The sequence below is a fragment of the Dromiciops gliroides genome, chromosome 6 (assembly GCF_019393635.1).
Source record: "Dromiciops gliroides isolate mDroGli1 chromosome 6, mDroGli1.pri, whole genome shotgun sequence".
In the NCBI taxonomy this organism is placed as follows: Eukaryota; Metazoa; Chordata; class Mammalia; order Microbiotheria; family Microbiotheriidae; genus Dromiciops; species Dromiciops gliroides.
Genome location: NC_057866.1, coordinates 109023345 through 109046031, shown reverse-complemented (window position 1 = coordinate 109046031; position 22687 = coordinate 109023345). Strand labels below are relative to the sequence as shown.

General features: G+C 42.0%; 1 protein-coding gene across 1 annotated transcript in view; it reads left to right on the top strand.

The window, feature by feature from the left end:
* INSC (INSC spindle orientation adaptor protein) overlaps window positions 1-22687 on the top strand; it is a 168199-nt gene that overhangs the window by 47432 nt on the left and 98080 nt on the right. Inside the window, exon 2 of the mRNA XM_043973282.1 lies at window positions 3168-3268. Within this exon, the coding sequence (XP_043829217.1) occupies window positions 3213-3268 (56 nt within the window). The 5' untranslated portion in view covers window positions 3168-3212. The remainder of the gene's footprint in view (window positions 1-3167; window positions 3269-22687) is intronic.

Sequence of the window (22687 nt, the reverse complement as noted above, 5' to 3'; positions counted from 1 at the left end):
AATAAGCACAAATGTTATTTCCACCCCACCCCCACTCCCCCGCTTTTATGAGGAAGATCTGAGGCATTCAGTGATTGAGAGAATCAGATTGGGTGGGGAGGAGAATAGAGAAGCTTGGAGAACTAGAATTCATTTCTTAGGGCTTCTCAATATAGACTTTTCCCTGTGGCCAGTATCTCTAAAATGGATTTCCTGCTAAAAAAGACTTTGGCTGATATTCTATTCAGCATAACCAACTTTTTTAAAAAAAAGAATGTTAAATTGTTATTGATATCTTCTGTTTTTATATCTCTTCCATTTCCCACCTTCCACTTTACCCATCTAACCTTGTAGCCAATAATAAAAAAGGGAGAAAGGCTGATCAACAAAATGAACCAACACAGCAACCGAAGTGGCAACATATTCAGTATTTCACATCCATAATAATCCACCTTTGCAAAGAAGGGAGGGAATTTTTTGTTTGTTTGTTTTGCAGGGCAATGAGGGTTAAGTGACTTGCCCAGGGTCACACAGCTAATACGTGTCAAGTGTTTGAAGTCAGATTTGAACTCAGGTCCTCCTGAATCCAAGGCCAGTGCTTTATCCACTGCACCACCTAGTTGCCCCCAGGAATGCATTTTTTAAGCCTTTGTCAACATACTGTATGGGCAGCTAGGTGGTGAGATGGATAGAGTGCTGAACCCAGAGTCAGGAAGATTTCTCTTCCTGAGTTCATATCTGATCTCAGACACTTACTAGCTGTGTGACCCTGGGCAAGTCACTTCACCATTTGTCTCAGTTTCCTCATCTGTAAAATGAGTTGGAGAAGGAAATGGAAAACCACTCTGGTATTTTTACCAAGAAATTCCTAAATGGGGTCATGGAGAGTCTGACACAACTAAAAAATAACTGGAAAACAACAAGTTTGTATATGTACACAAAATTGCTTGAGGTTCTGGAATCAGGAAGGCCTGAGTTCAAATCTGGTCTCAGATACTTACTAGCTGTGTTGGGCATGGGCATTTAACCTCATTTGCCTCAGCTTTCTCATCTGGAAAATGGGGATAATAATAGCACCTCCCTCTCAGGGTTATTGCGAGGGTCAAATGAGATAATATTTATAAAGCACTATGCATGGCACATAGTAAGCTCTATATAAATGTTAGGACCATATCATCTATGTTCTTGGTGTTTCCCTAGAATGTAAGCTCCTTGAGAGCAGGGACTTTTCCATTTTTGTCTTTGTATCTGCCATTTATCACAGTTTGTGGTGCAAAGCATATATACCCAATAAATGCTTGAATGACTTTAATTCAGTAGGCAGGATATATCAATATAACAGTATTGATAGTAAGGCAGAATTAATATGACCTACTAACTGAGGTTAATGAGGTCTAACCAAGAGTTAAGATCAATGGGAGGATCATGGTAATGGCAGAAATAGAGAATTCAAGAGAGAAAGAACAGTGTTTGGGCACCAGGATTGGAGAGGGTCTAGGTGATTGTTATATAGGGAGTTGATCCTCTTGAAAATCAGGAATTTTTCTGAGAGTTTTCTGAATTTTTTGTTGTAGGGGAGGAGTTTCTAAATGTATGTGGCCCCACCCTGGAACTGGGCCATCTCCTTAGAGATGCACTTTTAAGGATTCAGTGAGGGGCATCGAGGTGGCACAGTCAATAGAGAACCGACCCTGGAAACAGAGGACCTGAGTTCAACTCCAGTACTTACTAGCTGTGAGATTCTGGGCAAGTCACTTAACCCCAAATGCCTCACAGTGAGAAGCAGGCAGGGCATTGTGATGGCAAAAGGCCTGGCCTGGAGGAAGAACATCTAGGGTTTCAGTCCCAATTGTGATCTTGGATAAGTCACTTACTTTCTCTGAACCTATAAAGGAGATAATTGGACTAAGGTCCCTTCTAGATTGAAATTTGTAGGATAAGGGGGCAGCTAGGTGGTGCAGTGGATAAAGCACTGGACCTGGATTCAGGAGTTCAAATCTGGCCTCAGACACTTGATACTTACTAGGTGTATGACCCTAGGCAAGTCACTTAACCCTCATTGCAAAAAAAAAAAAAGAAAAGAAAAGAAAAGAAAAAGAAAAAGAAAGAAAGAAACTTGTAGGATACATGTCTGGAGATAAACCATTTCTTGTAACTTCTGAAATCCCAGTAATAGGGATCAGGCCCCCAGCAATTTATATACTTCAGCAGAGGGAAGACCTAGCTTGTCTTATAAATGAGCTCTGCCACAAGTTTTTCAAGAGAGGAAATCACATTCTCTAAAGAGAAAATGGTAGAGGAAATCTGGGGAATTTTACGTTAAGAAGACACTAATGCATTACAGGTTCTCCACATGGATCTTCAGGGAGCAGGCAGATTTCAGCTGGGTGGGGAATTTCTCCAGAGTGCATTATTACAGGCCAATCCATCACTCAGTGTCTGAGCTCTCATGCCTGCATGAAGAACTGTGATAGGGCTACTCTAGAAAAAGAACACTCAGGATCCTCTGGGTCTGAGAGGAATTTTGCTCTGTGTAGTTTTACTCTAAACCTCAAGGTGGCCTCATGAAGTGGGTAGGGAAAACATCCCCCATCTTATGGATGAGAAAGTGGAGGCTTAGACCAACTCAGTCAGGGGGGCACATTCAGTTAGTGTCAGGGCAAGGATTCTGGGAGAAGAGCAGGCTTCCTCATAGTATATCAGTCCTCTCGGCTTGCAGGACTCTTGACTTAGCTGGGCTCCTGGGACAGGAGACACAGGACCTTAATGGGTAGCCCAAACTAGAAATAATGACTCAACAAAGAAGATGTTATAATGAAAGTTTATAGGTCAAGATGGTGCCCAAGATGGTTAGAAGTCCTGAGTTTGCCATTAACTCTCTGTGTGATCTTAAGAAAATATATTTTTTTAAAAAAGAGAGAAATCACTAATAGTATATTCAGAGTAAGAATATTTTAATTTTCTAGTACATTACAGTAGAAAATATATCTCAGTTTGGATTTTCCAGTGTTGGGGGTGGGGGAATAAATGAAAGTCATTGGGATTTAGTTCTTGTCATCTGTAAGAAGAGAGGACTGGATCACTTTGTTTCCAAAGTCCCCCAGTGTTCAATGTCACTGATTTCTTGACCTGCCTCTGTGCTCTTGGTCCACACTGTCACCCATAAGCACATTCTCTTTTCCTTCCAGGGACCAGACAGTTGTGACCAGGCCCTGCTCCAGATTGGGATAAACATGATGGCATTCCCAGGGGTTAGCCACTTGGACTCTCTCCCATTACCAGGACAGGGGTAAGTGAGGTGATGCTCCTTTAAGAACTGACTCACTGACAGTCTCTGAATTCTCCCTTTCTCCTTTCCCCCATCCCGCATCCTGAACACCACAGAGCTCTAGCCTTAAGCTTTTTCGGTTGCCTGGTACAGCTTGAAGTCAGATAAATTGGCACCAATTTATTTAGTTTGGGTAGATAGAGGTAGATCTTTAAGATTAGGAAGGTCAAGATAGTCCGTGAAAAGGTGACTCTTTTTCTGTAAACAATCTCCCCAATGTGTCCAAGATTCCTAACAGTTAACAATTCTATGACTCTGATTCTCTATTCTCTAATTAGATTTCAAACTCCTTCATTAGTTATCTGTAATTGCTCTTCTTTGGTTATTCTCACTGGTTTATAGTCGGAAGATCAGAGTAGAGTGGCATATATATGTATATATATATATTATACATATGCGTGTGTATCTATCTATCATCTATCTATCTATCTGTGGAGGGAGGGAGGAAGAGAGGGGGGGGTGGGCATGCATCCCAGGACTGGTCTGGACTTCTGACTCACTTGAAATTCCCTCTGAGAATCATGCCTTCTGACATTGGGAGATCTGGTCATGAATGTTCCCACTCCATAGTCTGAGGCCAAGAAATGTCGTTTCTTTCAATGGGCAAAGAAAAGAGAAAAGAGAAAAGAGGGTTCTCCAGGCTTTTCAAAGAAAACAGCTCACATGATGGCCTATAGTCTTGAGGGCCCTGACCTTTTTTCCCAGCTGGTGTGTGAGTGGGAAGGGATATACACAGCTCATGACTGGGCTTTGAAGACTGGTTCCCAATTGATGTGTGTGGAATAGGATGAAGATTATTTAGATTATGTAATATCTGTTTAAACAAACTCCATCTGTCCCCTATGTACACAAGGGGCAGGGCAAAAAACTTGTCTTCTACAAACATTCTATTGTCTTCTATCTGTGCTGGAGTAATGTGTATCTGCCTACCTCAGTTTACCCAGCAGTAAAATGGGGAAAATAAAAACACCTATCTCACAGGGTTATCGTGAAGTTCAACTAAAATAAAGTTTGTAAGGTACTTACTTAGCACAGTGCCTGGCGCATAGTAGTTGCTTAGTAAATGCTTGTTTTCTATTTATCTATCCATCTATCTATCCATTCTTTTGTTCATTGACTTATTTACTTATTCACTTATTTATTCATCTATCTGTCTTTCAATCAATCAATCTATCTGACTGGATCACCCTATCTTGCCCGGTCTGGATGCGCAGGGTCTACTTGCAAGCCTGCTCCCATTCTGAGAAACACAGGAACTTTGACCTGCTCCATTTCCTACTTGGACTGCTTTGCCCTTTCTTAGGCAACCTGGTGGTTCCCCACTCTAGAGGGCTCCCCATATTAATGCTGAATTCAGTGTGGCTCACTTAGCCCATTGTGGCTTAGAACTCAAGAGATCTACCAGCCAACCCTTCCCCAGTAGATGGGTTTACAGGTATGTGCCACCAATAGATGGTGGGGCTGGGGGTGGTGGTACTTGTGTGAGAGCATGGAGACAGAAATCAGAATGACAGAACTTAGAACTGGAAGGGACCTTTGTAGTCATCCAGCTCAACCCTTGAAATGAATACCCACCATACCGTACCCGACAGGTGGTCATCCAGTCTTTCTTTACTGAAATGTCATGTATAGGGAACAGCTAGCAGGGAGCCATTCCTGAAGGGGAGTAATATGAAACAGGACTGAAAAGGTGGGTAGGAACCACACTGTAGAGGGCTTTACATGCTAGGCTGAGAGTTTTGCATGGTTTTCTAGAAGCAATAGGGAGCCACTGGGGATTTTTGAGTGTATATGGCTGGAGGCATGATCGGATTGGTGTTTTAGGAGTTTCATTAAGATAGCCATGTGGAGGATGAGTTTCTGGAGAAGGGAGACACTGGGAACAAGGAGACCAGCCAGGAGGCTATTGCAATAGTCCAGGGGAGTGGGGAATAGGGGAATGAGGGATTAATGAGAGAGGTGTTGTGGAGGCAGAATTAATCAAATTTGGCATTTGATGTCCTGGTTATTCTATAGGCTTCCAAAAGGGAGAAGTAAGACCAATGGGTGGAGTCTACAGAGAAGCAGACTTTGCCTCAATATAAGGAAATACAGGGAGGCAGTTGAGTATGGAGTAGAGGTTCTCAAAGTATGGTCTGGGCATTCCTGGGGATTGCTGAGATAATTTCACGCAGTCATGGTGATGAAAATTATTTTCATCACAATGCTAAGAGATTCTAATATGGTAAATATTGATAGATATAACCAGGGATTTACTGCAGTCAGCTCAAACTGGCTAGTGAAGCTGATTGTTAAATTTACATATGAGAATTTATACCTCAGAAATAGGCAAATGCTACACATGAGGGCTTGATTTCTTGTTTTATTAATGATCTAACTTAAGAAAGTGATGGGGAGGGAGCAACTAGGTGGTGCAGTGGATAAAGCACTGGCCCTGGATTCAGGAGGACCTGAGTTCAAATCCGGCCTCAGATACTTGACACTTACTAGCTTTGTGACCCTGGGCAAGAGACTTAACCCCCTCCCCCCCCCAACCCTGCAAAAAAAAAAAAAGAAAAGAAAAAGAAAGTGATTGGGAAAATGTTCATAACACAAATTAAACCTAAAAGTGTGTGGTGTATCCTTTTTTCCTCAGAGAGCTGGTTGTTAAACATTTATCAGCAGACCACTGGCTATGACCCACTGGTTTATAAACAAAAGTGCTTTGTGGGGTGTGGTCCTCAATAATTTTAAGGGTATAAAGGGATCTTGAGACCAAAAAGTTTGAGATTTGCTGGTAAAAAGAGCACTGAACCTAGAGGCAGGGGGAAGCCTAGAGTCAACTATGTCCTTTTAGTATTGTTATCAGCTATGTTACCTAGAACAATTCAACCTTTCTAGTCTCCGTTTCCTGTAATATCATTCTATTAAAATCTGTAGCATCGGGGAAGCTAGCTAGCATAGTGGATAGAGTACTGGCCCTGGAGTCAGGAGTACTTGAGTTCAAATCCAGCCTTAGACACTTGACACTTACTAGCTGTGTGACCCTGGGCAAGTCACTTAACCCCGATTACCTCACCAAAAAAAATCTGTAGCATCCACTTTGTGTGGTAGTTGTGAGGGTAAACCGAGGTGAAGTGTATAGAGTGTTATATAAATAGATGTCAGATGTTATCTCTACCACTATTACTTATTATTATTATTTTGGTTCCATATAAAGAAACAAACAAACAAATAGAAAGAGCCAGATTTATGCAGAGGTAGATTGGGTTTCCCTGGGAAGCAGTGATTTTTCACCCCCGCCCTTTACTAGAGCTCTTTACAGCTGGGTGACTTCTCATTGGGCATATTTTAGGGAGAATTTCTGTCTTAAAGTGTATTGGATTAAGTGATCTCTGAAATCCTTTACAATGGTGAGATTCTACCCATGACACCATGAATCCTATGAGGTGATGGTTGGATTCTAGTAAGGGAATCAGGATTAGTTGTTGTCCATTGTTCTTGAAGAGGACTAAAATAACATCACTATGTTGGGGTCAGGGTCCAGTGTGTCCGACTGTGTCTGATCAGACCAATATGAGTTCTCAGTGCTCCACCACAGGTCGGGCACAAATGGTCCATATGAATATTTGGAGTGGAGATGTCTCTAAATTTGCACATCTCATGTTTCTTTTGAGCTACTGCAATTTGTTTTGCTCCCAGAGCACAGCACCTTCTTTGATGAGGGCATGCCATGGTGGGGGGTCCATGTCTACTAATCAATTCCAAAGCTCTTCGAAGAGACCTTGAGAGTGTCCTTGTATCACTTTTTCTGACCAGTTAAGAATCCCTGACCTAGAACATGTATCCTGTTGGAACAAGGCTTCTTCAGGGTATGGTCAGCACAAATAGATACAGGTAAGAGCAGGTGAGCTCTGCCAGGAAGATGATAGACAGGTAACCTGGTGGGAGTAGCGAGGGTAGTTTAAGAAGGAAAGGCGGATACTTCCATCTGGAACAAGGTGGGAGGCTGGACTTATTTCTGCTCCTGCTTTTGCAACCATGGCAGAGTGGAGAGTACACTCGATTTGGAGTGAGGAGATCTCAGTTCCAATCCTGGCTCCAACTTATTCCCTGTGTGACTTTGGGCAAGTCTTTTCATTTCGATGGGCCTTAATTTTCTCATCTTCCATCTTAAAATGGGGGGAGGGGGTGACCCAGATGATCTCTAAGCTGCTTTCCATCTTTAAGTACCATGATCCTATTATTTAACATCATACGGTTACTTAGATGATAAAAGGAGGCAGACATAAAATATGGAAATGCTTTGGGAATAAGCATTTCTTCTCTGAGGCAGGGCAGTGTTTGTGTGTTTGTGTGTGTGTGTGTAGGTTGGATTATTAGTTTACATATTCATTGAGTACTTTCTTTTTTAAAATTAAAAAAATTGTTTTTATTTCATTGAGTACTTTCATTTGTTTTTTGTTTTTTGGGGTTTTGTGTTTTTTTTTTTTTTTTTTTGGTGGGGCAATGAGCGTTAAGTGACTTGCCCAGGGTCACACAGCTAGTAAGTGTCAAGTGTCTGAGGCCAGATTTGAACTCAGGTCCTCCTGAATCCAGGGCCAGTGCTTTTTCCACTGCACCACCTAGCTGCCCCCTCATTGAGTATTTTCAATCAATCAACTAATTAATATTTATAACACTTACTATGAGCCAGGAACTGTGTTAAGCTCTGGGGATACAAAAAGAGGCAAAAGACAATCCCTGCCCTTGAGGAACTCATAATCTAATGAAATTGACTTTGAGGGTAAAATAAACCATCAGATAACATGAATATGGTTTTTGTTGGGAAAAAGCCTTTAAAATGAATATTAAAATATTCCCTTTGATTATTAAGGGTCCAATATGCTGTTAAGAGGCTGGGGATGGGTGTGTGAGTGGGTGGATAGGTGGCTTATGATGATGGAAGGTTTATGAGCCTGGAATCAGCCTACAGCCCCACATTTAATTTATTCTTTAGAGAGAGTGAGATGAACTGAATCCCAGGGGGCACTAAGTCAATAATTACATCCCGTTGTTGGTGGTAATGGTGATGGTGGGGGAATGTGAGCAGGCCCTGTTCATAGAAAATGCCAGTTTCTTTTCCCCAAGATGTCCAAAGGGCTAATTTGTTGATCCTGATGCAGTGTTGTTAGGGGACAATGGCTGCTGTCCTGCCTCTTTCCTCTGGTTCTCCTCTCCCCAGGTCTCTTTCACAGGGAATAACACCACGGTTATTGTCAACTGATAAATAATTAATGGAGCATAATTGACTTCTTTCCGCTCTGTTTCACTGGAACCGAATTTCTCTCAGCAGATTCATTGTTCCCTTTAATATGAAAATAAAAATGTCCTGCTGTGCCCCATTCTAGCTGGAAATCCTCTCCTAGTATAGGTTACTTGGATTTAAGACCTTTAGGTAGGGGTGTTGGCCTTGAGAAACAAATAAACAAATGACTCTGGGTGTCAGGCAAAACAAACAAAAAACCCAAACCAAACCCAAAACCCAGCTTTAGGAAAGGGGAGAAGAAGAAACCTAGAGCATGTTGTATACTCCCAGGGAAGATGGGCGGTCCAGTGGGGGCAGTACCATGGGGCACCCTTGGTAGGGGATTTTGGGCAGCCAGAAGTCACTGCAAGAGGGTAAGCTATTAGCTGGCAGTTTTAACATCACAGGGAAATTCCCCACAGTTCATGGTTTTGTGGGCGCCTGGTCACAGCTGGCCTGCACATTGTGCCAGGGCTGTGGGGTGTTGGGTGAGTCTGAGGAGGATGAAGATGGACCTGGTTCTGTGTGAAATTTAAGGGGTTTATGGGTGGTGGTGGGGTTTGAAGACCTGTCTTTGTGTCTTATCACCATCCTAGATTATAAAATCCAAGAGTAGTTTTTTTGACTCCAGGCCATGTCCTCTGTCTCCTCCATCATCTCACTGCCTCAATTGTAGGGAAAGCATTTTTAAAACTGAGAGATAAAGGCTGGACTTATGATTTCATTAGCACATATATGGAACTCCCAGAAGAGGAAACTCTTTTTACGAATGCAGGTTAGCTCCTTCTCCACAACTTAGAGTCTCAGAGATCTTCCACTTGTTTGGGCCCACACAAACTAGCACAAACCAGAGTCAGGACTTTAACTGGGGTCTTCCTGTCCCCTGAGGACAGCTCAGAATTCACTATCCCAGGCTGCTGCCTCTCACTTGAGAATTAAATGTTAGAGAAATGGGAGCTGCCATTTGGATTATTTATTTAAATGTCATGGTATTGATTTGGGTTCTCAAAAGACTGTTAAATCAGTTTCACAAATGAATTCTCGGGGCTTAGATCTGAGAAGACAGACCGTGGAACCCAGGGCTTCCAGAGAAAGCTGGTGCCTCAGTTTAAAGTGACAGAGCCTGCTCTCTCCAGTCTTCTTCTGGGCCCCTGGCAGGGAGGAGGTTTTCCCCCAGCTCTCCAGTAATCATTTTGGGGCACTTGAATGTGAGACTGTCTCTTGGTCAGATAATAGCTTGCATCTGTGCTCTCTTGAACTGCGGTTGGCTTGCTTTCTGCTGCCTTGCTATTTTCTAAGCATGCGGTGAAATGTGCAGACAGTAATTGCCAATTAGATAACTGGATATTTTTCTGCTGTTTAAGTTGTGATGCCAGTAAAAACTCCTTCTCCCATTCCATCTCTCAAAAAGAAATCCACAAGAAAACAGGAGGTGACCTCAGTGAAATGGGGGGGGGGAGAGTTAATGATTCAACATTTCCCCCTTTCAAATGGAGGATAGTGTCTTGATAAACTCCCATGCCATGCCGAGAATTGTCATCCTATCAGAGATCATGGGATGTTGGACCTGGAAGGAATCTTAGAAATCTAAGTTCTTCATTTTGCTGATGAGGAAACTGAATGAATTATTAAGTCACTCATAAGTCATTCATAACATAATATAATAATGATGTTATTGAGTCACCCTGACTTAATAAAAGAACCAGGGCTGGATTCCTGGCTTCTCCATCCCTCCAACGGACATTCTTTCTACTGTGCCACATTGTCCCCATTGAGAAGCCTCTTGGATGAGAGAAGGGTAATGATGATAGTGAGGGATGAAGGCTGGAAGTCTTGTCAGATGAGGGCAGGCTGGGGGAGAGAGGACATGACCATTGTCTCCATCCATCTGAAGGACTCGTCCTATGGAGGGAAGAAATGCTGATTAGGATTGTTTTGCTTAACCTCAGAGGTAGGACCCCCTCTGATGGGTAGAAGTTTAAAGCAGACAGATTTTTGTATCCAATTAAGGAGAAACTTCCTAATGGCTGGAGCTGTCCAGCAATAAGATTGATGTAGAGGGTATCGGGAGGGATATGAGCAGAAGCTAGATAACCAGCCTTAGGGGAAGCTGTAGGAAGATTCCTGCACCTGTTGGGAGGTTAGACGAGGCAGTTTCCAAGTTGCCCTCTATGTCTGAACTCCAAGGATTCTGTGATTCTTGTTCTTTAACCTAAAAGAGTGATCAAGCTTGAGATTTCCTAGTCCTGGGCTAAGGCTGCCTTTCGATACCTCTAATTTAAGATGACACAAAGACGTGGCACACTTCTCCAGCCGGGTGGTCCTCCTGCTAAAGGTTTTTGAGGATGACTGTTGGCATAGCCTCTTAATTGATCTCTTTTCTCTTTCTAGTCCCTCCTCCCCATAGCTACTAAAGCCATATTCCTTGACTTCTATATTTTCTTTTTTGGGGGGTGTTGGGGCAATAAGGGTTAAGTGACTTGCCCAGGGTCACACAACTAGTGTCAAGTGTCTGAAGCCGGATTTGAACGCAGGTCCTTCTGAATCCAGGGCCGGTGCTTTATCCACTGTGCCACCTAGCTGCCCCCTAAAGCCATATTCCTGAAGCATTCAGTTGGAACCATGTTACTTCTCTGCTTAATAAATTCCAAAGGCTTCATATTATCTTAGGATAACATACAAATTCCCTTGCTTGGTATCCAAAGCCCTTTACAACCTGATTCAAACCTACCTTTTTGGACTTATTGCAAAGAAAATCCCTTTATGTACTCTATGGTCCAGCCAAACTGACCTTGTATCCATCTCTTGGCTCTGTGATTTGAACAGGTGTTCCCTCTTACCTGGAATTCATCCCTTCCTCACTTCCATCTATTAGAACCCCTGGCTCTCTTCAAAGTTCAGCTCATACATGAGGGTGAGGAATCTTTCAGTACCCCACTATTTAGCATTGTCCTTCCATACTTAATGATAATGTCAGTGTATGGTTGTTGCTGAGTGATTGGTAACTATGTTGGGATGAGGAAATAACAGTGTCTTTAGCTCTTCTCAGATGCTCTAGTATATTTTGGGGAAGCATATACAAACTCTTTTGGTAAGGAATGTCTATTTAGGGGAAAGATTAAGTCAGAATCTTATCTTGATTAGTTTAAATAATCTCTCTGAAAGAAAGCCAAAATTTAATTGGTAGAGGGAGCCAGAGAGTTAGGCAGAACCCTTGTCTTCTAGAGAATGTTGAGCCAGAAGAAATTATAGCCATTGGTTCCAAAGGTCACAGGAATAAAGTTTCTCACTTATAACTCTAGTGCCTGAGAGGCAGTGGAGCTGAGTCGGATGAGCTCTGGCTTAGGAAGGAGAAGACCCAGAGGCCAGCCCTGACTCCATTGCTCCCTAGCTGATTGATTTTGGATAAGCCCCTTCTCTCTTAGCTTCACTTTCCTGCTTTGTCAAATGAGGGTTGGACTTGCTGATGCTTAAGGTCCTTTTAATTCAGTTTCAAAAATCCCTGAGATGGGATGGTGAGGATGTGCCTTTGCAAGATTGGGTAAAAGCTGGAGGAAGGAGAAGCCTGAGACAGGCTAGGATGCAGAAATGAATGTGTCCCTTCAAACTGTGTTCTTTGTTCCTGGAGAGATGCAAGCACAAGCTGGATAACTAGCAGGAGGGAATGTTGCAGGAAGGATTCTTGCTGGGAGGTTGGGCTAGGTAGTTTTTAAAGCCCCTTCTAATACTGCCATCCTTTATGGCATCAGAAATGTGAGTGGTCCCTCTACACATGTGCCTTGAGATACTGTCTAATTTTTAAGACCCACAGGGAGAGCTGGCTAGACAGCCAGTACCTCTGGAAACCCCCAAATGATAGCAGATGTGGCAGCCTGCCTGTCCTTACAGAATAGTCCTACCAAGATGTGATTGACATAGAATTTTAGGTTGGAGTCCTGGTCTCCCTTTCCAGGAGCAGGGGTGGGGCAACTGGCTTAGTTTTGATGATTGATTCGTAGCCTGATGGAGTTTCTGAAAATATCAGTCATAGAGACTGACTGGCAGGGCTTGGGTTTCTGAAGAGCCCTAATAAGGAAGACAATGTGCCTTAGATGTTGTGGTTATTTTTCCTTCATTCAAGAAGAGGACCATGACTTTGGGAGGTGATGTCATGTCTTGCAGTGAATTGGATTTAAGTGAGGGAGGGCTGTGCAAGGTCACCAACCTCACTCTCCTCCAGAGTCATCTGGGTCCTGTGGCAAGATATATATCAAGACAACTGGAGATGACCTTGGGATGTTTCAAGCAGTTGGGGTGAAGTGACTTGTCCAGGGTCACATAGTAAGTGTCTGAGGTCAGATTTGAACTCAGCTCCTCCCAACTTCAGGGCCAGTGCTTTATCCACTGTGCCACTTAGATGCCCCATGCCATAGATGACAAAGCCCTGCTTAGATATAGAGCAAACTCTGGCACTAATTTCCTGGGTGGCCTTGAGAACCCTTCTGGGCCTCTTCTCTAGGGTGAAGGCTTTAAACCAGATTTTTTCTAAGGGCCCTTGCAGTTCAATGATTCTAGAAAGTAGCTCTGAGGTAATGTAAGCCAGTGAGGAAGGAGGAGTTGATTTACATGTAAGATGGCTCAAACCATGGGAGTCAAACCTGGCAGCACTGACTCAGTCAACATCTATAAGGCTATTTGCATGTTGTCTTCCATATCAAACTGGAAGCTACCTGAAGCCAGGGACATTTTTGGCCTTTTGTTATACCCCTAGCTCTTAGTACAGTGCCTGGCACATAGTAATTGCTTAATAAATGCTTATTGACTTGATGTGATTTTTGGGAAGGCAGCTCCTGAGATGATTTGAAGGCATGCAGATGGGTAATTATGAATTAAGCTGGGGTTATAAGGATTTTCTAACCATAAGACAGATAGAGATTTGGGACAAGGATTTGGATCTTGCTAGTAAGAAGAAAAAGTTCAATGACAAATTAAATATCTGGGGGCTCTAATTAGCCATTTGTCTAACTCTAAAATCATTTAGTCCATAGAGGCTAAGACTCTGGGAATATATGGTGAAAATAACATCAAATAATATCTTGGGAGTTGACTAGTCTCCCTCTTCTCATGGAAAGAGAAGCCTTTAAGGATTTTTCATTATCCAGTGACTGGGTATGTGAAGGATTTCCCTTTCTCATGAGATAAGCTGGACCATAGGCTCTGGGTTATCTTAAAAGAGAGGGACAGAGCTTACTTCTGCTCCTGCGAGAAAGAGGTAGCCCCTTTGGAAGGGGATAGGCAGAGAGTAACAGAAACATGGGATGCCTATGCAACAGAGGAGAGCAACAGAGACTCAATAGAATGGAATACCTAGCAGGAAGCACACTTAATAATAAGAAGGCAACATGTCAATGAAAGAAACATGACAACATCATCAGAAGATGTTGGTGGTCCTATAGCATGGAAGTGTGAGCTGTTCTTCCATATGTATGCTCTGGTCACATGTGTGTGCTCCTTCACATAGGCTTCCTGGGAAATTCCATCCTTCCTGCTGATGGTGTGTGTGTGTGTGTGTGTGTGTGTGTGTGTGTGTATTCGTGGTACAATGTGCTCATATTTGTGGGAGAAAAATTATATTGCTACTCTTTCCTCCAAATTCTAAATGCCTTTGATTTGAATAATTGTGTCTTCTCATTGACTAATGAAATAATCACATTGGTTGGGGCTTGTGAGATATAGGTTTGGGTGGATGGGGACCCACAGAGCACTTTGAAGGCGGATTAGCTTTTGGGGGGACTATGTGTGAGTGGGGGTGTATCTGGATGGTACATATACAAATTATTTTCATACGTAGATTTGCAGGGGCACAGCGACTGAGGAAAGCAATGTACACCCAAGCTTCACTGATGACATGTAGGCAGGGAGGGCTGAAGGAGAGGAACTGGCATATTGAGTGTGTCTGAGTTATGTTTTGAGCAATTTATTCTCCTGTCCCTGGAAGCCACATGCCTAATTACTTTCTGCGAATGATGGGCCTGGGGCACTAATGGAGTTGGGTAAGCAGGCGAAGGGCAAGGCTGTGGGGCATGCTTGACGACAGTAATGTTAGTGTATAACATGTGAGTCAGAACACTAAAAGCTTAGCTGCCACTTCAGAGTTCTAATATCCTGTATGATTTAGCAATTCAAGCAGGATATTAGATGCAAGCTACTTTGTGAGATAAACTGTAGTTGGGCTACAAATGAGTAGTGTGTGCACACAAAGTACAAGAGAAATAATGACTGACTGAATCATAGGATCTGAAGGCTGGAAGTGCCCTCCAGAGAGCAAATTGGTCATTCCCCTGCCTCTGGGCAGCACGGTACCAAAGCTAGTTTGGGAGGTTGTTCTCTTTCCCTTTGAAAAAAGTTCATAGTCTAGAGATACTCCATCTTTCCTCAGATACTGTCTCAGTGTGCCATCACTCACCCAGTCAAAAAGTTCTTCCTGATGTCTTACTCGAGTCCTACCTGCTTCTATTTAAGTTTATTTTTTCATTAGAGATGGAGGGGAGTATGATGTAAGACGTAATTAAGTAAGAGAAGTAAGGCAGATGTCTGTCTTGGGTGGAACTGTCCATGTCTCTCATCCACCATAACTGAACTCTCCAGGAAAAATTGATGCACTCATATCAAAGTGTATCATCACAACCCTAAGCAGTAGTATCTTGGATATGGTCTTTCCATGGGGTAGAGTTGAACCAAGAGTCCCACAGGAGACCCCACCTGAGCTGCCTTCAGGGTCCTGGACTCCCACAGGACCTGGGAGATAGTGGTCATTCTATAGCTTTTCTTTTGCTAGTATGGATCCTAACAAAACATTTGCACAAGGCATGCACAAGGCACCATTTGAGATTTGCCACACTGGGGAGGGAATCTAAAGTTGAAAAGGAAAACTTTGGTGTGATGGGAAAATACTGGGACTGGGAATCAGGCAACCTGGGTTCTAATCCCCCATGCCCATTAACTTTCTGGGTAAATCAAGGGCAGATCTTTTGTCCTGGCATGGTTCTTTCCTTCATGCATGAAACCAAGGCGGGAACTACATGATCTCCATCCCTTTTTTACTGAGGCATCATTTGCATTCTCTTAACAAAGAGATGGATATTAGGCTTCTTCTTCTTCTATTAGGCTTCTTCTTCTTCTAGGGAGCTGTGCAACAGCTTCTTATCCCTCCAGCCTGAAAGTTTTCCTTGGTCCTTCCACCTTCCCTCTCAGCCTATTACAACTTCTTGCTCCTTTTATCTGCCAGCCCACTTCTCACTCTGCTCTCTAAAACCAAGAGACGATACCTGTTTCTGCAGAGTGACTGGCAATCCCTCCTAGCAAACTGAATGAGACTTGGGGGAGAGGTGGGAATGTGGGACAAAGAGGGTGGGAGTGATATATATATATATATATATATATATATATATATATATATATATATATATATATATATATATATATATATATAGAGAGAGAGAGAGAGAGAGAGAGAGAGAGAGAGAGAGAGAGAGAGAGAGAGAGAGAGGTGAGGTAGTCATTTGGATAGAGGGGTGAAGTTCTTGGAGGGATAAGGCATACCTGGAGCTTATGTGCTCTTTCACCCAGTCTATTCCAAAGCTTGAGCCTCAGTGTAGTCCACACCATGTCATGTCTCCTTGTAACATCAGCTCTCCACCATCCAGCATCTCCACCATTCCTTGGCTCTGATAGGTTAGCTTTTGCCTTATATTGCAGGGCATCTCAGGTCCCTCCTCCACTTCAGCCAGCTCCATAGCCAGCACTTACTGAGAGCTTAATAAATGCTCTCTGTCAATTCATTCCTCCATCTACTCATCCATCTCTCTCTTTATTTTTTCTTTCTCTCTTTCCCTTAGTTCCCTCCTTTCCTCCTTCCTTCATTCCTTTGTTCCTTCATTCCTTCTTTTGTTCCTTCCTTCATTCCTATGATTTCTGAGGCCTCTTTTTTTCTCTCCCAAGCATTATGAAAGTTTTGAGGATGGTGCCAATGATGTTCTGTTCCTTTAGGTGAGCTCTATCTTTGCTTAACCCTCCCCCCAAATCTAGGAGGAAGCCCCACTGGGAATCACTCTTGTATGATACAGAAAACAGGTGGGATTTTCACAGATTTATTTTCAGACTAATTTTTCCTTGAAGCTCTAAATCTTTATGCTTCCTTACCCCCATTTTTCTTTTGAGCATCTATATAATTAATCTGGGGATGGTGGTTCTCAGCTTAACTCAAAACAGAAAAGATGACATTGGTTATAATGGGGCCATCCATTTATGTCACCCTTTCCAGTAGATTCTCCCACTCCATCATAGGAGCACAGAGTCAGAAAGAGAAAGGACCTTCCACACAAGTCTTCCCAATTTTGATATGAGGAATATGAATACAGAGAGGCAGTATGGTGGACTGGAGAGCCCTATGTTCAATTCTATCCTCAAATACCTATTAGTTGTGGGATCTGGTGCATGTCTCTGAACCTCAATGTTTTCATCTATAACATAGGGATATAATTGTGCCTTCATCACAGGGTTGTTGTGAGGCCCAAATTAGTTAATGTGTGTAAAGTATGTTGCCAACTCCAAAGATCTATAAATGTTAGCAGGAATTACTGTTATCTCTAAAGCAGGTAGATAGTACAATGGTTAGAGTGCTGTACTTGAAAGCAGGAAGATTGGAATTCAAATCCAGTTTCGTATAACTTCCTAGCAGTGTGACTCTGAGCAAGTCATGGAACCTCTCTCAGCCTCAATTTTCTTTTCTGTAAAAGGGGAATAATAATAGCACCTACTTCATAAAGTTCTTGTGAAGAACAAATGAGCTAACATTGAAAGTGTTATTTTTCCTAATAATAATTTCAACAATAATTTATTATTATTATTAAATATACAAATATGCATATATATAAGAAATAATTTAGTAATAATAGCTAGCATTTAGATAACACTTTAAGGTTTGTAGAACACTTCAAAAATATCTCATTTTATCCTCACAACAACTCTGGGAAGTAGGTACTATTTTCATCTCCATTTTACAGATGAGGAAACTGAGACAGACAATTAATTTACTTTCCCGAGTAGTACATGTTTAATTATTATTATTATTTACAGAAGGCCCAGATACCTGCTGAGCCTCATAGTCACTCAGCAGTGTTGTTCCAAAAAATAGCATTAGTTCATGTTCTCCCTTGCATCTCTTGTTGGCCGTATACTGTTGGCTGCTCAAGCATGAGCACCCTAGGCTAAAATGGTTTACTGTTGTTCAAAAGCAGGTAGTGAAAATCATTCTACCATTAGGGAAATATATCCCTCATAACTAAAGAGACAGAGAAGCCTCAAATGATTTGGAGTAGAGTCTTTTGGGGGCAGTAGTGGGGGCAGGAAATCTCTGAACAATGCAAGACTTTCCAGAATTATCGACATTTTACATGGGACAAAGCCTTCAGATTAGCATTTCATGGGGAAGAGGGGTGACCCTTGTTCTTCATGACTTTATGGGGATGTTAAGCACTGCAGCTAAGTGGGGGATGTTGTAAAGAGGCAAATTTTGGCCCAATATAAAAACTACTCGTGGAAGCTAGGTGGCACAGTGGATAGAGCACTTGCTGGGAACCAAGAAGGCTCATCTTCCTGACTTCAAATCTGGCCTGACGCTAGCTGTGTGACCTTGGGCAAGTCACTTAACCCTACTTGCTTCAGTTTCCTCACCTGTAAAATGAGCTGGAGAAGGAAATGGCAAACCAATCCAGCATCTTTGCTGACAAAACCCCAAATGAGGTCATAAAGAATGGGGCACGACTGCAATGACTGAAGAACAACAAATAGCTTCTTCCTAATATTCTTAGTTTTCCAAAACCAGAATAGGGAGACAAGGAATTCCCTCTCTTTAGAGGTCTTAAAGTAAATATTGGATGCTCAATCACTGGGATATTGTTTAGAATTTTATTTTTTTTTCCAAAATTAGTTGATTTTTAAAACTTTGTTTTTCAAATTCCCTTCCTCCCTCCCCCCTCCCCACCACCTCCTTAATAATGCAAGAAATTCAATATATGTTATACATGTTTAGTCATGCAAAAAAATCTCCATATTAGTCAGGTTGTTAAAGAAAATGCACCAAAAAAACCTTAAGAAAAAGGAACTGAAAAAATTATGCTTCAATTTGAATTATGACGCCATCAGTTCTTTCTCTAGAGATAGATTTCATTTTTCATAAGTCCTTCAGAGTTGTTTTGGATCATTGTATTGCTAAAAAATAGCTAAGTCATTCACAGCTGACCATCTTATAAAATTGCTATTACTTGATTTAGTTTGAAATTTTAAGTTTTGAATTCCAAATTCTATCCCTCTCTCATTACCTCAGTTTTTACTACCTTTCCCCTCCCTGAGGTGGTAAGCAATCAGATATAGGTTATACATATGCAATTATGTAAAACATTACCATATTAGTAATTTTATATAAAGAATCAAGTAAAAAAAAAGAAAGCGGGGTGGCTAGGTGGCACAGTGGATAAAGCACCGGCCCTGGATTCAGGAGTACCTGAGTTCAAATCCGGCCTCAGACACTTGACACTTACTAGCTGTGTGACCCTGGGCAAGTCACTTAACCCCCATTGCCCAGCAAAAAAAAAACCCACAAAAAACAAATAAACAACAAAAAAAGAAAGCACAAAATAGTATGCTTCAGTCTGTGTTCAATCAATATCAGTTTTTTCTCTGAAGGTGGATAGTATGCTTCATCATTAGTCCTTTGGGATTGTCTTGGATCATTGTATTGCTGAGAGTAGTTAAGTCATTCACAATTGCTCATAGAGCAATAGTGCTGTCACTGTGCACAATATTCTCCTGGTTCTACTCACTGCACTATACATTAGTTCATATGAGTCTTTTCACATTTTTCTGAAATCATCCTGCTTGTCATTTCTTATAGCACAATAATACTCCATTACAATCATATACCACAGCTTGTTTAGTCATTCCCCAATTGATGGGCATTCCTTTGATTTCCAATTCTTGGTGCCACAAAGAGTTGCTATAAATATTTTTTGGTACAGTTTTTTTCCCTTTTTTTCTTTTTCACAGTTACTATTGTTAACTGTTTCCCTCCACCCTATTCCCTTCCCCATGATATTTACTCTATTATCTATCTTCTTTCACTCTATTCCTCTTCAAAAGGGATTGGGATTTTCTTCTGATTGCCCCGTCTCCTAATCTGCCCTCCCTTCTTTCACCCCTCCCTGCTTATCCCCTTCCCCTCCTACTTTCCTGCAGGGAAACTGTGAGATTTAAAATTGGATACTAGAGCATTAACCTCCCCTTTTTAACCTTTCCCTTATTTATCTCCCAGAAAACAAAGGGAAATTCAATCATATTTTAAACTGGACTGGCTTTTTCCTTTAAAACAAGGCTTTTAGAGGCTTAAAGACTTTAAGGGAGATTAGGCAAAGGGAAAGTCCGTGGCGGGGGGGGGGGGGGGGGTGGGGGGGGGTGGGGGGGTGGGGTGTATTTGGAAAATCCACCCAATTGAATGTGTATGTTATTCCCTCCTTGAGCCAACTCTGATGAGATTAAAGTCTTTGAGTCAATTCTGATGAGTATAAAGCTCATTCACTGCCCTGCTCCTCTACCATCTCTTCCCCCACTCCATAAACCCTTTCTTGTTTCTTTCATGTGGGATTTCACTCCATTCTACTTCTCCCCTTCCCTCTCCCGCAGTGTAATCCTCTCACCCCTCAATTTTACTTTAAAGATTTCATCATGGGGCAACTAGGTGACACAGTGGACAAAGTAGCTATCCTGGACCCAGGAGGACCTGAGCCCAAATCTGGCCCCAGTCACAAGACACTCATCCACTGCTCGACCTTGGGTATGTCACCCAACTCCAACTACCCCACAAAAAAAGATAAACAAAAAAATGCTTTACCGATATCATCCCTTCATAATTAATTCCCACCTGTGCCCTCTGTCTAAATTTATTTCTCTCATCTGCCCTAATACTGAAAAATTTCTTATGAGTTAGATGTATCATCTTCCCATGTAGGAATGTAAGTAGTTTAACCTTTTAACATCGCTCTTAATTTCTTTTTCCTGTTTACCTTTTTATGCTTCTCTAGGGTCTTGTATTTGAAAGTCAAATTTTCTATTCAGTTCAGGTCTTTTCATCATGAATACCTGAAATTCCTCTTTTTCATCATAGTCTCATTTCCCCCCTGAAAGATTATACTCAGTTTTGCTGTTGTAATTTTGGTTGTAATTCCAATTCCTTTGCCCTCTGGAATATCATATTCCATGCCTTCCAATCCTTTGATGTAGAAGCTGTTAGATCTTGTGCTATCCTGACTATGTCTCTACAGTACTTGAATTGTTTCTTTCTGGCTGCTTGCAATATTTTCTCCTTGACCTGGGAGCTGTGGAATTTGGCTATAATATTCCTGGGAGTTTTCATTTTGGGATCTCTTTCAGGAGGTGATCAGTGAATTCTTTCAATTTCTATTTTACCTTCTGCTTTTAGAATATCAGGGAAATTTTCTCTGACAATTTCCTGGAAGATGATGTCTAAACTCTTTCCTTGATCATGGTTTTCAGATAGTTCAATAATTTTCATATTATCTCTCCTGGATCTATTTTCCATGTCAGCTGTTTTGCCAAGGACATAGTTCACATTACACTCTATTTTTTTTTTATTCATTTGGATTTGCTTTTTTGTGTCTTTATTTCTCCTAAAGTCATTTGCTTCTATATGCTCAATCCTAATTTTTAAGCAATGGTTTTCTTCAGAGAGCTTTTGTAACTCCTTTTCCATTTGATCAATCTAGCTTTTCAAGCTGTTGACTTTTTTTTCATGACCCTCTTTCATCACTCTTATTTCTCTTTCCATTTTTTCCTCTACCTCTTTTACTTTTCTCTCGACCTCTCTTACTTTATCTTCAAAGTCCTTTTTGAGCACTTCTATGGCCTGAGACAAATTCATATTTTTCTTGGAAGCTTTGGATATAGGAGCTTAATGTTGCTATCCTCTTTTACAGGTGCATCTTGATCTTCCTTGCCACTAAAGAAACTTTCTATGGTCTGCATCTTTCTCTGTTTGCTCATCTTGACCATCTTTTACTTAACTTTTTAAAGTGGGGCACTGCTTCCAGGATGTACTGTCCCAAGTTTCAGGGTATCTAAGGTGGTACAATTTAAGTAGGGGCAGGTTTTTCACTCGCTTGGTCTGTTTTCTGGTCCATAGGTAAATCCAGGCCAACTTGCTAATTAACCAGGCAGCAAAATTTTGTGTGCTATGGTTGTTAGCTCCCGAGGAACCTATGCTCCTCCCTGACTTGTGCTACTGTCATTCAAGCCTACTTCCTGGTTCTCAGCAGGGGTGAAACACCCAAGTTCTGCCTCAGCACCAGCAGAGACCCCTGTAATTTCCCCCCTGCCAACCTTTCAGCCCTCTCACCAGACTGTGAGCTTAGTTCCAGAAGACACTGGTGCTACAGCTGATTCAGAGGCTCCGGGTGTCTCTTTTTCTGGCTCGACCTGCCTGGGACTGATCTGTGTCAGCATGACTGTGGGGTTGGGCTTCACTCCCACCCCAGCACAGCAGCCTTCCTCCTGCCAACCTCCTAAGCCATCTTTGGCTGGAAAATGATTTCAGCCCATTCTTTTCTGGGTTTTACTGCTCTAGGAATTATTCAGTGCAATATTTGGAGGTTTTTTGGAGTGATGGTGTCATGAGTTCTGAGAGCTTACTGCCTTTTCTTACATTGGGATATTGTAAAGAGGATTCTTGGTCCAGAATGGGTTGGACTATATGGCTTCTAAGGTTCCTTTCAGCTCTAAGTTTCCTTAATTCTCTCTCATGAGCTTCTGTGTCCTTGCCTTGGGATGCCTTCCTAGCCAACCTACTTGCCTGAGATCTTCAGTCCTGCTTCTCAGTCTGAGCTTTGTGTTGGATGGAGGATCTGAACTTGTGGTTACCTCTGGGACTCTACCTGTTTACTTCCTCATAAATTCCATGAGCTTAATGAATATGGCAGCTGGGGGAGAACGTGCCAGCCAACAGGAAACGTGAGTGATCCAGCCACCCCATGGAGGCTAAAGGGTGTAGGCATGATTTAAGCAAT